Source organism: Leptinotarsa decemlineata, unplaced genomic scaffold (genome assembly GCF_025532065.1).
Source record: "Leptinotarsa decemlineata unplaced genomic scaffold, Ldec_3_MD MMD2_tig00004204_RagTag_RagTag, whole genome shotgun sequence".
Taxonomy (NCBI): Eukaryota; Metazoa; Arthropoda; class Insecta; order Coleoptera; family Chrysomelidae; genus Leptinotarsa; species Leptinotarsa decemlineata.
This window is the reverse complement of record NW_027412603.1, coordinates 895,179-912,746: the sequence shown is the minus strand read 5'-3', so window position 1 is coordinate 912,746 and position 17,568 is coordinate 895,179. Positions and strand designations below refer to the sequence as shown.

The following is a 17,568-nucleotide window of genomic DNA, read 5'->3' as shown; positions in this document are numbered from 1 at the left end:
TTTCTTTCTATGTATATCATACCTATACCTAACTAGTCAAGTTTCGGACTTATGAACATTTATTTGTGAAAATGTCCCTTCAGAATGGTATTTCCATTCGGTATTTGGTAAGCAGGCCATGATTACTATTTGACAGTAGCGTTGTGACATTCTCCTAATAATATCGACATTTTCGTCACTTCAGAAGTTGCAAATACCTTCAAAACGATGGAACAAAACTATTCAAACGAAGTTCTTATGAATTTGTTTATTATTTTCGGACAGTGTGACAAAATTATCAGCAGAACATGTAGAAAGTTCAATGAAATGTATCCGAATCTACCGCCAATGAACCTCAAGAAATTTATACGAATTCAGAACAATTTCAATGCATTTGGATCAACTTTAAAAGCACCAAGAAACTTGCCTCGACCCGTAACTTTCGAAGACAACCAGATTAATGTCTTAGCATATTTTCACGCATTTCCCGAGTCATCGATAAGAAGTGCTGAAGAAGATTTGGGTATAAAATATTCATCGGTTCAAAGAATCTTGCGAAGACATAAAATGCATGATTATAAATTTACCAAAATTCAAGCAATGAAGCCTCAAGATCCTCAACAGAGAGTAAAATTTTGTGAAATGTTGTTGACACGCATTCAAGAAGATCCACCTTTTTTTAAATAAAATTATTTGGACTGATGAATCGAAATTTTCGAGAGAAGGGATTTTCAATAGAAAAAATCGTCATTATTGGTCCAGTGAAAATCCTCACGTCACAAAAGAAGCCGGATTTCAAGAAAAATTTAGTTTTAATGTCTTCTGCATGTTGATGGACAACAAATTGAGGTACGTGATATACGAGGAGTCATTAACATCTAGAAGCTACCTGAATATTTTGGAGAATACTGTAGACAGTTTCGTGGATAATCTGCCACTCGAAGATTATCGAAACTGTCGGTACCAACTAGACGGAGCTCCTGCACATTGCACAAGAGAAGTGAGCGCAGAACTGGATAGACTATTTGACGATCAGTGGATGAGGCGCTTGGGACCATGGAATTGGCCAGCGAGATCACCCGATCTTAATCCATTAGATTTTTATTTGTGGGGAATGTTTGAAGAAAAAGTTTACAAAATACCCGTGCGTTCGAGAGATGAATTGTTAGAAAGGATTGCCCAAACATTTGAAGATTTGGATCCCAATGAAATCAGATCTGCCACCACGAAAGCAGTCAACACCCGCATTTCAAAGTGCTTGGAAGTGAACGGCCAGCGGTTCGAACATATTTTGAAATATTCCACATGATTGTTTTACTTTTTTATAATTATTCATATCAATATTTCCAATTTCAAGTTTCTTGGTGCTTTTTTAAAGTTTATCCAAACATATTGAAATTGGTCTGAATTCGTATAAATTTCTTGAGGTACATTGGCGATAGATTCGGATACATTTCATTGAACTTTTGTCACACTGTCCAAAAATAATAAACAAATTCATAAGAACTTCGTTTGAATAGTTTTGTTCCATCGTTTTGAAGGTATTTGCAACTTCTGAAGTGACGAAAATGTCGATATTATTAGGAGAATGTCACAACGCTACTGTCAAATAGTAATCATGGCCTGCTTACCAAATACCGAATGGAAATACCATTCTGAAGGGACATTTTCACAAATAAATGTTCATAAGTCCGAATCTTGACTAGTTAAGTATAGGTATGATATACATAGAAAAATGCAAATTTCAGCAGCTTTCCGAATTTTCAATAATATACAGGGTATTCCATTTAAAATAATCAAATTTCAGCAATTTTTTCAAGCAAACGAAAAGACTGTATTTTTTTACCACCCTGTATTGAAGTAACGGAGATTAGGTTGACGTGTGGGAAGTGTCCAAGTATCACCTAACTTCAAACCAAATTTCGATATCATAGTACTTCTTAACTAAAAGATATCGGCATTTTTAGAAGTCATGATTTTCGAAGAAAAAAATTGAAATTAATTTTTATTTTGAAAACGGTAACAGATAGGTATAGGGAAATATCAAGAAAAGTTGTCGGGCAATTGTTGGAGATTCCAAAAATAATATTATATACAGAGTGTTCCATTTGAAAAATCAAAGTTGCTACTGCTTTCTAATAGAAGCGGCAACACCGCATTGTCGAAAATATTTTAGTTGGCTAGAGAATGTCCGAATATGCCCTCCATTGAATTTTCAAAGTGATCCGTTGTCTGGTTCACCAGAAACGTCTAATGTGCCATCCACCGTGAATCAGCCTGTATAAAAACACACTTTTGTTCATTTTCCACGATGGCTTTATATTTGTTGACCAGTTTCGGTCATTACATAATTTTCAAAACTAACTAGATTACGTTCAAATCAGAGTATTTATGCCTACATTGTCTATACCTATCATAAATAATTTGATACCTATATTGTCTATACGAGTTGTTCGTTGAGGATAATAGAATTGGGATTTTTCTTCAACTTGTTTATTTCGCTAGAATCCAACAAATTCATCGTCTTCCCTCTTTCGCATGTGTATACTTTCGTTTATGTATATATGGCTATACTGGTAGAAATTTTGATATATGGTACCATCAATATGTTATTTCGGATAAAAAGTCATTAATGTATGAGCATTTTCAAAATTCGAAATATAAAATAGATGAAGATAATTTAAAAATCCTCCACACATGCGAAAAAGAGAAAATGATGAATTTGTTGGAATCTATGGACTAAACAAGTCAAAAAAAATCTCAGTTATATCATCCTTAACGAACAACTTGAGCTAAACAATACTCCTCTCCTGAACCTATAACCTAGTTCCCAAAACCTACATTTTATTAAAAATGTTTTGTTATGTTCATTGATATACTGCTATTAATTGATGTTATCACAGGTATAGACAATGTAGGTATCAAATTATTTATGATAGGTATAGGCAATTTAGGTATAAATACTCAGATTTGAATGTAATCTATAGTTCGTTCATAATTTGTTGATAGCTCACTGCAAGTTTGACCCTCATTAGAGAACTGAAATACAGAGAGGACAGCTAATATGATATAATAACAAAAACCAAACTAAAACTGGCAGTTTAAGATGTTTTCGACTAACCCACCTTGTATCTGAAGAAATACAATACAGCTATAAAACTTTTAATCCGATTATGTAGGTATTTTGAGTGGAAATGAGTGACCAGTGTCGTAGAGTATATGATTGAAACATTAGTTACTTTAAATAAATAAATATATTAATATTCTTAAACTGTAGGTACTGTAAACTGTATTTTTATTTTAAAAAAATTTCTTTATTTTATTCAAAAATAATAAGTTACTTGCAATTTGTAAAAGATACATTTATTTAATTAATACCTATTTTTAAATGATATAAACTACGATTACTTACAAAACTATTCAAATTCAAAATAAACAGGATCATCTTCGGAATCCGAGTCGTCTTGCAGGTTAATAATTAGCGGTTGTGTCTCTACAGTCGCATCAATTAAATTGTCAAGATCCCACATTTTTTGTTCTTCTTCTATTGCATGTCTTACTGCATCTCGCCAATTTTGTTCTGTAATATGTTGTAAAGACTCATATAACAATTCACGTACAGCTTGTATTTTATATGACGTATTTTTTCTAGCCACATAGCTTTTCATTTGTGCCCAAATGAGTTCAATTGGATTTAATTCGCAGTGGTAGGGTGGAAGTCTAAGGACTGTGATGTTTCGTCTTTCCGCCATTTTGTCAACTACGTATTTCTTGAACTTAGATTTGTGTTGCCGGGCAATTTTTAAAAGTTCTGCTTTAACCATTCCATCTTCGTAAGGCAGGGACTTATTCCGCAGCCAGTCAATGATATCCTGTTTCTTCCACGCAGTCGTTGGAAGTCTTTCAACTAGTCGTGAATGATAAGGTGCATTATCTAATACTATAATTGAGTTTGGTAGTATATGTTCAATCATCTGCTCAAAATACTCTTCGAAAACATCAGCTGTCATCTCCTCGTGATAGTCTTTTGTGCTTTTGGATTCAAATTCCAACAAACCATGCTTAGCAAATCCTTTTTCACTGCCAATGTGAGAAACTATTAATCTACTGCCTTTACCAGAGGGTGGGGAAATACCAGTAGACCAACCTTCCATAAAGGCTTGCCTGGAGCTTGATATATTTTTATCTGTCCAAATTTTTGTGAGAGTATGACCTGCGTTTACCCACGTTTCGTCCTGATAGTAAATTGGCCTTCCTTCAGCCCGAAATTTTCGTATAAATCGTAGATACTTTCTTCTCCAACATATTATCTCTTCCCGGTCAATCAAAAGTGATTTTCGGTCTGATTTCTCTCACCGGAAATTTAATTCTTTTAAAATTTGCCACAACTTGGTTCGTCCGACATGAGGCAAATCCGGGTCGTCTCTAACTTCTTGTAAAATTTTGTTTAAGTTGGGTATTTCTTTTTTGTAAAAAAATTCGTGAATTTTCCTTCGAATACCATTTCAATAGGTTTTCTCCCCCTCTTTAAGTATTCGTTTGTATTTGGGTTAGCTTTTTTTTTCTTTCTGATAGAAACCTATATATTGTTGACTCCCCTACGCCCGTCATGTTGGCACAACTCTTGATTATGTTCTGAACAGTGTTTGTGGGATTCTGAGAAACCAGAGCATCGTGAACGTTCAAAACAATAGTCTTCTCTCTTGGTGAATAGACAGACTTACTGACTGTACGCAACAGTACCGGTGTAAAACTTGATGATGTTGATGATGATGACGAAGCCATCGCAAGCAATCAAACAAAACAAGCAGGAACGAAAGGTACGTATATGTTTGTAGGAATATGAAAAAAAGTTACTCACGCACTGCACAACATTCGCAAAATAAATATTAGAGACGTTAATTACTGCCGTAGACGCCGAAACACCAACGAGCCGTAAATTAAATGCGATTAAAAAATGTACTAAACCAAAAATTATTTTCGTTCGTAACAACTTCACCCTTTCAAGGCAAGTTTCGAATATAAACTGAAGCTTTATATTTAATGAATAAACACCTCAGGAACCTCCGCCTATGATTTTACGAGTTTTACGACCGTTTTATGACTTGGGCCCTCATTTTGTGCTATCGACAAATTATGAACGGACTATAGTTAGTTTAAAAAATGGTGTAATGATCGAAACTAGTCAACAATTATAAAACTATCGTGTAAAATAGACAAAAGTGTGTTTTTATAGTGTATCGTCAGTGAACCAGATAATATAACCCACATATATAACAGCAAATAAACTCAATCAGTTCACTGAAAAAAATCCTTTGCAATTCGGTTCGGAATGCATTAAAGAACTGGTTGAGGACATACGAGTCTGAGCTGAACAAATCATGCAGATTCCATTTTCTCTCCCTTTGTGGGAGAGAAAACGTGAAATAATGTATGATTCTGTAGCTAATTTTCTTCATTACAGCTCAAGCAATATGACAAATACAATATTTTTCTATGATTATGAAAAAAAGCTTCAATTATGTGAATTTTTGAGGGTTTTCTGTACATTGCTTTCTGTTACGGAATTTAATAGTATTTCCCTCATTTAGGATATCCTTCACGAGTAAATCTCATTTTAAAATATTTCTGATGTGAGTCATAGAAAAAATGTATAGTGTTCTAGAAGAAAAAAATATTCATTACTCGTTCGAATGATTCATAACATTCCAGATACCCTTTTTTTCATATTTTGTTTTGCATATTTTGACTGTTATACAAAGTAACATAATATACAGTGCTAGTCAAAAGTCCCCTCCCCCCCTCGTATCTTTTGAACGGGTATACTTGTAATAATGAAATTTGGAGTGTGGAAATAAACGGATGTAGGCTTCTTAACTGGTCATAACAGGTGACGCAATAGTCATAAATGACGTCACAAGGCCACTGTGACCAAAAATTTTAAATGGGACCCTATGGCAAGTGACAGCTCGTTTGAAAGGTATTGAAAATACCTATTCAGTCATACCAATTTTGTTTGGGTTTCGACTGATTTTGATTGATAAATTGAAGAAATACGAAAATTATAGTTTCGCATTTAATTAATAAAGATTTAAGAACCAGTTCTTATAATAAGTGTTCAAAATGTGCTCCATCTACTTCCTGGCAGTAATGCATCCTATTGCTAAACTCTTGTCGTACTCGTCCCAGTGTGTCAGCGGAAATTGCCCTACATTCTTCAACAATTCGTTGTTTCAGAATGGCAATACTGTCAGGTGCTGTAGCGTAAACCTTAGATTTCAAGTACCCCCATAGAAAAAAATCTAATGGTGTAAGGTCCGGTGACCGAGCTGGCCATTCGATCGAACCTCGTCGTCCAATCCATCTACCACGATATTCTTCATCTAGGTAACGTCTTACTGCACCGTAATAGTGTGCAGGAGCACCATCTTGTTGAAACGTTATTTCCAAGTTGTCGAATTCATCTGGATTATCTTCTAGAATTTCAAGAATTAACGCCTCAATATCAGTTTGTAACATCACCAGATACAATTCACCGGTTAAGTTAGCATTGAGAAAAAGAGGCCCAACTATGTGGTTTCCCAAAATACCTGCCCAAACATTTACTTTTTCTGGAAATTGAGTATGTTTTTCACGAAAGATGTGAGGATTTGTGTCACTCCAATACCTCACATTTTGAGTGTTAACATTTCCATTGAGAAAGAAAGTACTTTCGTCACTAAAACAAATTGTCTGTATGTAGCCTGGTTGTTGGTTCATTTTATCGGACATAGTTTCACAGAATTCTAGTCTTCGGTCGAGGTCATCATCTGAAAGTTGGTGCACCATTTTTAATTTGTATGGATGAAATTTGTTTTTAGCCAACACCCTATGTACTGTCCTTTGACTGACTTCACAGATAGACGCAACTTGGGCTGTGGAAGAAGTAGGGTTCACTACCGTTTCTCCAAGTATGTCAATTTTTTTGTCATCACTAATTGTTGGTCGACCAGATCGTTTGGCATCTTGAACACTACCTGATGCTTCAAACTTCCGAAGAAGCTCCCTCAAATAAACCCTCGATATAGGGCGATCGGGGTACCTCTCATTAAACAGTCGTTCCGCTGCATGGAAATTGTTTCTACATTCACCAATTATTAAGATAGCTGCTACTTTGTCGGCTACAGTACGTACCATTTTGCCTATGTAAACACTTAAACGTCTCGATAAACAATAGCTTAGGTAAATTTTCAAGGTATAAACACTTTTGACAAGTAGATAATTCAAACACGTCAACCTTTTTGACAATGAACCAGAGGCGTACTTTAAAATCTTTATTAATTAAATGCGAAACAATAATTTTCGTATTTCTTCAATTTATCAATCAAAATCAGCCGAAACCCAAACAAAATTGGTATGACTGAATAGGTATTTTCAATACCTTTCAAACGAGCTGTCACTTGCCATAGGGTCCCATTCAAAATTTTTGGTCACAGTGGCCTTGTGACGTCATTTATGACTATTGCGTCACCTGTTATGACCAGTTAAGAAGCCTACATCCGTTTATTTCCACCCTCCAAATTTCATTATTATAAGTGTACCCGTTCCAAAGATACGAGGGGGGGAGGGGACTTTTGACTAGCACTGTATAATTGAACCAAAACCGTTTGCCGGTTATGTTTTTTTACCTCAACGCTAATATTTTTTCAGATTGGACTCATTTTGATTGGAATGCTCGTCAACGTTATTGTTTCCAACACAGTAATGGTTGTAGTAATAATAATTTTTGGATTCATTTTCTGGAAAATGGCCCAATGGTATATTTCAACTGCAGCAGCCGTCAAAAATCTTGAAACTACTGGTAAGATTACATGTCATTAGTTAACTATAAGAAAATACAAGAATACTGAAAGTTGAAGAATGTCAATCGACCAGAAAAAGTGAGTGGATTAAAACAGTCCTCCACTGCAACCCCGACGGTTTATTGTGGGTCACTTTATTGTGGGTCACTCATCACAAAAAATGTTTTAAGACGCGTTGAAAACATTATTGCGACAAAAATTTAAAAACAGATAGTCATACTTTTAAAATGTTATATGACGAAATTGGCTGTTACTTGATGAAAATCCATAACTAATTTCTGCCATACAATAGCTTATTCAGGCGTGTCTATAACACTTTTATGTGCGATTTCCACTAAACAGTTTTACAAAAACGCACCACCTGTTTCGCCATACAATGGCTTCTTCGGGCGTGTCTTTACTGTAAAGACACTGTTTATTGAAAATCTCACAACAGAGTTTTTTTGAATACGTTTTTCAAAAAGATGATAATGTTTCAGTAAAAAAATAATTGTCTGATAAGGTTTGAAACAACGCTACAATGTTGAGAATCCTTGACCATACAATGTAGAAATGGTGAACGGTAATATTCTGTATAGAAATGAGAATTGAATTGAAAGGGGTATATTTCTAGAAGAGATCAATTTTTGGGAAAGATAGGTTTCAGCTTTCTACTTCTCCTTTCTTTGAAAGATTCCCACATTTTTTGTAGAGAGATGAAGAAGTAGAAATCCAAAACCGTTCTTTTCCAGAAATGAGAAGTTCGTTAGGGTTTCCATTAATGAATCACCTGAAAATGAAGTAATAGTAAGTTCCCCACAAATTATGAATAGTAGTAATAATAGGAATGGAATGATGGTAATAATGCAAAGGATTCAGATGATGTGATATTTGTTCCTAATTGTACTAGTAGGTAGAAAACTTGAACCGCCTTGTTGACTGTACTGAAAAATAATAAAAGGATTTGGAAAAGCTGAATACACTTATTTGAATTAATGAATCGAAGAGGTTTTGTATTAAAGTGTATAATATATTAAAATTCTTGCAAAGCGCTTTCGACTTTTGTCATCATCAGTGCTCACCTGAAAGTAAGTGATCTAGTTGAAAAGGAAATTTAGTGAAATTGAAGTTGTAAAATTTTTCAAGGTTAAGAAATTTGGAAAAATTGTTTGAGATTACTTACTTGTCAGGCAACAGGAAGTATCAAGATAAGTGAATTGTACATTGTAATATTTGAATTATATAAAACAAAATAGGCTTATAGCCAAGAAAATACATTTTTGGATTCAGGCCATGTGGTTCAGTCAAAGTATCTTATGAAGAAGGACAACTTGAGACAGAATGTGTCAAGTGTCATGTTAAAATAATGGTACCAACTTGAGGAGTGGTCCATTATGGGTTTGATTGAATATGTAGAGGAAAAATATTGAATAAATTATATTAATAAACTGTGATTAATTAATAATTCATAATCCTCTTATGAAGGGGAAGGAAACCTCTGTTTAAGTTTACTTGAGTATTCAAACAATGATCATTGTTAGAAAGTTCTTTAGAAATCTCCAACTCTTCAAACAAGTCAAGTCTAAGGAAATTTTTATTATCTATTTTATGTAATATTTTGGAATTTCTATTGGGACTAAAGTTGTGGTTGTGAAATTTTATGTGGTGGCCAAAAGCAGATTTATCAGGTTTTTTTATATGTTCATTAATACGAGTGAAAAGAGGTCTACAGGTTCTACCAATGTAAGATGCCGAACAATCAGAACAGTTAAGCTTGTAGACTCCGCTACAGTTTAATTTGTTGATTAACAAAAACTAACAACTAACTAGATTTTTCCATTTACAGAAAGCCAACCCAGACTGATCATGTCATTCCTTTCAATTCATTTCATCCCATGCAACATAAAATGGCTCCCTTCAATTGTTATGTTAACAGATTGTTGAACATTCCCTTATCTCCCTCCAATTTTAATTTAAAATTAAATACTTTAAAACAGATTGCTGTCAACAATGGCTATCAACCATACATTATTCACAAATTAATTAGTAAATTTAAACTCAGATCAGATAGAAGATAGGCCTTTAACTCCACCACCTTAGTTAATTCACCTTCTGTGAGATATTTTTCCTTACCTTATTTTGATCAAAATATGTGTACTGTTATTTCCAAATTTATAGAAAATACCATACCTGGTACAAAAATTTCCTTTAAATCTCAAAACAACTTAAGTAACTTTTTAGTAAATTCTAAAGACAAAATCAACAAATTAAACTGTAGCGGAGTCTACAAGCTTAACTGTTCTGATTGTTCGGCATCTTACATTGGTAGAACCTGTAGACCTCTTTTCACTCGTATTAATGAACATATAAAAAAACCTGATAAATCTGCTTTTGGCCACCACATAAAATTTCACAACCACAACTTTAGTCCCAATAGAAATTCCAAAATATTACATAAAATAGATAATAAAAATTTCCTTAGACTTGACTTGTTTGAAGAGTTGGAGATTTCTAAAGAACTTTCTAACAATGATCATTGTTTGAATACTCAAGTAAACTTAAACAGAGATTTCCTTCCCCTTCATAAGAGGATTATGAATTATTAATTAATCACAGTTTATTAATATAATTTATTCAATATTTTTCCTCTACATATTCAATCAAACCCATAATGGACCACTCCTCAAGTTGGTACCATTATTTTAACATGACACTTGACACATTCTGTCTCAAGTTGTCCTTCTTCATAAGATACTTTGACTGAACCACATGGCCTGAATCCAAAAATGTATTTTCTTGGCTATAAGCCTATTTTGTTTTATATAATTTAAATATTACAATGTACAATTCACTTATCTTGATACTTCCTGTTGCCTGACAAGTAAGTAATCTCAAACAATTTTTCCAAATTTCTTAACCTTGAAAAATTTTACAACTTCAATTTCACTAAATTCCCTTTTCAACTAGATCACTTACTTTCAGGTGAGCACTGATGATGACAAAAGTCGAAAGCGCTTTGCAAGAATTTTAATATATTATACACTTTAATACAAAACCTCTTCGATTCATCAATGAAAAATAATAAACAAACGTGTTTCTAGCTCATTAGCTGTCAAAAATACGGTATAGTCAAGTGCAAGGTTAGGCAACACTTGGTTGCAAAAAAAATACAAATGCACACATAAACAGAAGCCAGCCGCACTTTGTGGTTTCAGTCAGATCATTTCGAGTTGAAGGTTTCACTGAAATCACCACGAGGCAGCATCAGCTACCTGTGTGACATCCGGGTCCAGTAGCTGATATAGATGATAATTTGGTGAATGAATTTGATCTAAGCAAAAGCGGGGAAAATTCTAAGACGAAGCACTCAAAATATAATAAGCAAACCGCCGAAACGTGTTTCTAGTTCATTAGCTGTCATCAGTACACTATACCTAGCCAAGTACAAGGTTAGGCAATACTTGGTTGATTGGTCAAACCACCAACACTGACATAAAAACTTGTCAAGTTGACTTGGGTGTCACACCAATAAGTGGTTCCACTTATGTTTCGCTTGCGTTTACGCAGCTATTTTTATCAAGTACTTTTCTGATTTTTCACATTCTGTCTTCAATCGAGGACCGCCTGCCTGGTACTGACGATGCCCAATAGGCTGAAACAGCTGTCTACCGGTGGCTCTTTAATTGAAATCAATACGGGAATGATCAGAGAGTACTTATCTATTCATATTTTGATATATATATATATATATATATATATATATATATATATATATATATATATATATATATATATATATATATATATATATATACTTTTTTATTTATCGTTTTATGTGAAATTTGATTTTGGCAGTAGATTTTGCATAAGAAATGATGTCAAATGACGTCTACAAAATAGGTCACGTGATTTCCTTAACCTGTCAAAATTGACATTTAAAAAAAGAAACATCGAAAAATGACATTATTCTTCAAAATATGCAAAAATATCAAAGGATAAAAACATTTTCTTTTGTAATTTTATACCCACACACCAAGTTTCAAACTCATAATAAGTATTTTATATTTTCACTATTTTTCCGCACTCTTGCTTTTTCTACTTATCAAAATTTAAGCACACCTGTACTAAATCATTTATTTTAACTAAACTCGTCACCGAATTTCTTTTTTTGTAATATAATAATATTTTAAGAGCCTGTTTGATGTTAAAAACAAATTTTGAAAAATAAAAGTAGTCAAACTTGATGCAAAGTTCATCTACTTTCAACGGGGCTTTCAAAACTATACAGTACTTGAGTTTTTTAATGAGCAAATGGCCTCACAATATGAATTAGAACAAAACGGAACATTAGGGAACATCATTTCGTGATTCTTGAAGCCCATTCAATAAAAGAAAAAAACTCATAGTATTTACATTTACCTACTCCGCTAACAACACTAATTTAAAAAAAACTAGGTAGGCTGTGAAAAAATATGAAACTACATAATGTGTTTTAGAAAACGTCACTGTCACTGAATAAATTAATGCCCGTTAGTTCAATCTAATGTATGAAAATTAAAATAATATGTTATCTTTACAAGAAAAAATTTAAATTGTGCTAATTTGTGGTGAAAACACATTGCATCGACAAGTGGCTGATATTTTTAACGCAAGACATCCTGGTAGACATGTACAGCAATCCACTGTAAGTAGGATTTTAAAAAAATTTAAACTGACTGGTTCAGTTGAAAATACTTTTAAAAAACGTCATAATCCATCACGCAATAATGATGAGGTTCAGTTGGCTGTCTGCCTGGATGTTATCGAACAGGGAAAATCAAGTATTATCAATATTGTAGATAGAACTGGCGTTAAAAGAGAAAGCGTAAGAGCAATTTTACATAAAAATAAATTCAAACCCTACAAACACAAATTTATAAATACCTTAAAGGAAAAAGATTTCGATGTTCGACTAGATTTCTCTTTCTGGTACCAAAGAGAAGTAGAATTAAACAGAAAATTTCCTTACAAAATCCTATGGACCGACGAAGCTACCTTCACATCGAACGGCGTAGTCAGTTCCCAGAATTGTGGGTGGTGGGCTCAGGAAAATACTCATTTTGTGATAGAATGTCGGGACCAATATTCATTTAAAACAAATGTGTGGTTCGGTGTTTTAAATAATCAGGTAATGGGACCATTCTTTTTTAGACACAATTTAACTTCTCAGGATTATTTGCAATTTCTAAATACTGAGATCAGTGATATAGTGGACAATATGCCGGTTGAAATAAGACACAGTCTGTGGTATCAATGTGACGGGGCTCCTATTCATATTTCAAGACAAGTCAAAGAGAAACTATTAGAAATGTTTAGGGGCAAAGTTATTGGGCGAAATATGGAGCAAATATGGCCGCCTAGGTCGCCAGATTTAACCCCACTAGATTTTTTTCTTGTGGGGTTACTTAAAACAAATTATTCACAAACAAAGACCTTTTCTTGACGTGAATCACCTAGAAACTGTTATTAGAAACTCTATTTTAAACATAAACCCTGTGAGTATCAGCAACGCAATAAAAGATGTATCAAGAAGGACAATATCTGCATAGAACGCGATGGAAGACATACAGAAATGTAGTGTATTTAATGTCGTGAGTCTTTTTTTCGTGTTTTTTTGCTATTAGGTATAGGTACATGTTTATTTTCAGTTCCTTTTAACGTATTCCAAAAACACTTTATTGTGAGATTTTCACTAAATTGTTTTACAAAAACGCAACACGTGTTTCGCCATACAATGGCTTCATCTGGCGTGGCTTTTAATTAAGATTAAATTCCACTGTATTTTTTGTTAAAAAAAACAAAAAACACTAAGATATTGTTTTCTAATGTTCCGTTTTGTTCTAATTCATATTGTGAGGCCATTTGCTCATTAAAAAACTCAAGTACTGTATAGTTTGGAAAGCCCCGTTGAAACTAGATGAACTTTGCATCAACTTTGACAACTTTTATTTTTCAAAATTTGTTTTTAACATCAAAGAGGCTCTTAAAATATTATTATATTACAAAAAAAGAAATTCGGTGACGAGTTTAGTTAAAATAAATGATTTAGTACAGGTGTGCTTAAATTTTGATAAGTAGAAAAAGCAGGAATGCGGAAAAATAGTGAAAATATAAAATACTTATTATGGGTTTGAAACTTGGTGTGTGGGTATAACATTACAAAAGAAAATGTTTTTATCCTTTGATATTTTTGGATATTTTGAAGAATAATGTCATTTTTCGATGTTTCTTTTTTTAAATGTCAATTTTGACAGGTTAAGGAAATCACGTGACCTATTTTGTAGACGCCGTTTGACATCATTTCTTAAGCAAAATCTACTGTCAAATAAATAATATATATATATATATATATATATATATATATATATATATATATATATATATATATATATATATATATATATATATATATATATATTTATATATATATATATATATATATATATATATAGGATTAACGAGGTCTTACATTTTAACGTGTGATTCCTAACACGGGTTGGACGATAGCAAAGGAAAATTGATCGTTCAGACTAAGGCTTGAACCACCGACCAACATGGCAGTCAATTCGAGTGAGTGAACAAAGCACACACGTCGAACTGCCTGGCTACCGACCGATGATAACATATATCAATATTATCCATGATAATAATAAAAAAAAAATCACAAACATTTGTTATATAAAATAAATAATGTTTCTGAAAATTGTTTCATTATTTGAAAAAGAAAGGTTCTGACTTTCTACTTCTCCATCTTGATATAAAAAACATGTGAGAATTTTATAAAAGAAGGAAAGAAGCAATCAATTTCAAATAATAATTCTGTACAAAGATGTATAAATCATGCAAAGAAGTTACTTTCAGATAAAATCTGGAAGAAAAAGCCTTCTCGAAACAACTACATATATCAACATTGAATTACACGAAACTGAAATACTTTCGAAACAAATTCTTTTACATTAACACTTTTTTTATTCAGTTTGTATTCCAAACATCCGTTATGGAATTGAATCAGATATCATTCACATGATTTCTACACGATATAGTAAATGAAAGAAGTAAAATATCACTCACATGGAACACAATCGTCCTCAGTAGACATCCTGATGTTTTGGCGTAAAATACTTGCCTTATGAACTCTTCAGTACAATCTGGATAACATTATGAGAAAAAAAACACACAATTCATTCATTACCATCATTAATAGTGTTATTAATTTTCATCAAGTAACGGGTCAGCCCAGCAAAGCACCAATAGATATGGAATATATATAAATTCACTCTTGATAAGGTATCACTCAATCCCCATTTCCATTCAGAAAAATTCAAAGGGTGACATCCCCGCATAAAGAGTTGATGGTTTTGCAATGGCTTTCTAATCAAAACTTGTTCCACTTACGAATAAACTTGATGTGATTACGTTATCGATCGCATTCGATAGTTTCACTAAAAGTTAATGACAAGTAAACTAATCTTGGACTCAAATATAAGTAGTTTCAAAAGAACTGCGTGAGAGTATGTATCTATGTCTACAGAGTTTTTTTATTTCAGCTAAATCTCCTGTTTTCTCCCACATAAGTTCAACGTTGGATGGAATGACAACAATTAGAGCGTCAAAAGTAGAGGAACTTCTTATACATGAATTCGATGAACATCAGGTACGTTCCCGAATGGAGTTTTTGACAGACAATATTAGAATATTTTCTGTTGGTTAGGAATACCAACTGCTCTCTTTTGCAATATCGAATGAACACGAACACAATGGTAATCAAATACTGGAGATATAAATATAGGGTATACAGAAATGATATAAAATATAGGGTATGTAATTGAATTGACCGATATTTCATGAAAAACAATAACTCATTCAAATGACACTTTATTGTGAGATCATCATTGGATAGTTTACAAAACCGCAACATATGTTTCGCTATAGTCCATTCGCTATTAACTGAGAGTGGAAGAATTTCACGAATGCAAACATGCTATAGTCCGTTCATAATTTGTTGATAGCTCACTGCAAGTTTGACCCTCATTAGAGAACTGAAATACAGCTAATATGATATAATAACAAAAACCAAACTAAAACTGGCAGTTTAAGATGTTTTCGACTAACCCACCTTGTATCTGAAGAAATACAATACTGGTATAAAACTTTTAATCCGATTATGTAGGTATTTTGAGTGGAAATGAGTGACCAGTGTCGTAGAGTATATGATTAAAACATTAGTTACTTTAAATAAATAAATATATTAATATTCTTAAACTGTAGGTACTGTAAACTGTATTTTTATTTTAAAAAAATTTCTTTATTTTATTCAAAAAAAATAAGTTACTTGCAATTTGTAAAAGATACATTTATTTAATTAATACCTATTTTTAAATGATATAAACTACGATTACTTACAAAACTATTCAAATTCAAAATAAACAGGATCATCTTCGGAATCCGAGTCGTCTTGCAGGTTAATAATTAGCGGTTGTGTCTCTACAGTCGCATCAATTATATTGTCAAGATCCCACATTTTTTGTTCTTCTTCTATTGCATGTCTTACTGCATCTCGCCAATTTTGTTCTGTAATATGTTGTAAAGACTCATATAACAATTCAGGTACAGCTTGTATTTTATATGACGTATTTTTTCTAGCCACATAGCTTTTCATTTGTGCCCAAATGAGTTCAATTGGATTTAATTCGCAGTGGTAGGGTGGAAGTCTAAGGACTGTGATGTTTCGTCTTCCCGCCATTTTGTCAACTACGTATTTCTTGAACTTAGATTTGTGTTGCCGGGCAATTTTTAAAAGTTCTGCTTTAACCATTCCATCTTCGTAAGGCAGGGACTTATTCCGCAGCCAGTCAATGATATCCTGTTTCTTACACGCAGTCGTTGGAAGTCTTTCAACTAGTCGTGAATGATAAGGTGCATTATCTAATACTATAATTGACTCTGGTGGTATATGTTCAATCATCTGCTCAAAATACTCTTCGAAAACATCAGCTGTCATCTCCTCGTGATAGTCTTTTGTAGTTTTGGATTCAAATTCCAACAAACCATGCTTAGCAAATCCTTTTTCACTGCCAATGTGAGAAACTATTAATCTACTGCCTTTACCAGAGGATGGGGAAATACTAGTAGACCAACCTTCCATAAAGGCTTGCCTGGAGCTTGATATATTTTTATCTGTTCAAATATTTGTGAGAGTATGACCTGCGTTTACCCACGTTTCGTCCTGATAGTAAATTGGCCTTCCTTCAGCCCGAAATTTTCGTATAGATCTTAGATACTTTCTTCTCCAACATATTACCTCTTCCCGGTCAATCAAAAGTGATTTTCGGTCTGATTTCTCCCACCGGAAATTTAATTCTTTTAAAACTTGCCACAATTTGGTTCGTCCGACATGAGGCAAATCCAGATCGTCTCTAACTTCTTGTAAAATTTTGTTTAAGTTGGGTATTTCTTTTTTGTAAAAAAATTCGTGAATTTTCCTTCGAATACCATTTTTGGCAAATTCATCAATTTCAATAGGTTTTCTCCCCCTCTTTAAGTATTCGTTTGTATTTGGGTTAGCTATACCTTTTTCTTTTCTTTCTGATAGGAACCTATATATTGTTGACTCCCCTACGCCCGTCATATTGGCACAACTCTTGATTATGTTCTGAACAGTGTTTGTGGGATTCTGAGAAACCAGAGCATCGTGAACGTTCAAAACAATAGTCTTCTCTCTTGGTGAATA

The 17,568-nt window shown here is 33.2% G+C and overlaps 1 protein-coding gene across 8 annotated transcripts in view; it reads left to right on the top strand.

Annotated features, from left to right (window-relative positions):
• LOC111516494 (ATP-binding cassette sub-family C member 4) overlaps positions 1-17,568 on the top strand; it is a 259,489-nt gene that overhangs the window by 176,780 nt on the left and 65,141 nt on the right. For all 8 annotated transcript variants that reach the window (XM_074178633.1, XM_074178631.1, XM_074178626.1 and 5 more), the window contains 2 exons: positions 7,669-7,819; positions 15,386-15,492. In XM_074178633.1, the coding sequence (XP_074034734.1) occupies positions 7,669-7,819; positions 15,386-15,492 (258 nt within the window). The remainder of the gene's footprint in view (positions 1-7,668; positions 7,820-15,385; positions 15,493-17,568) is intronic.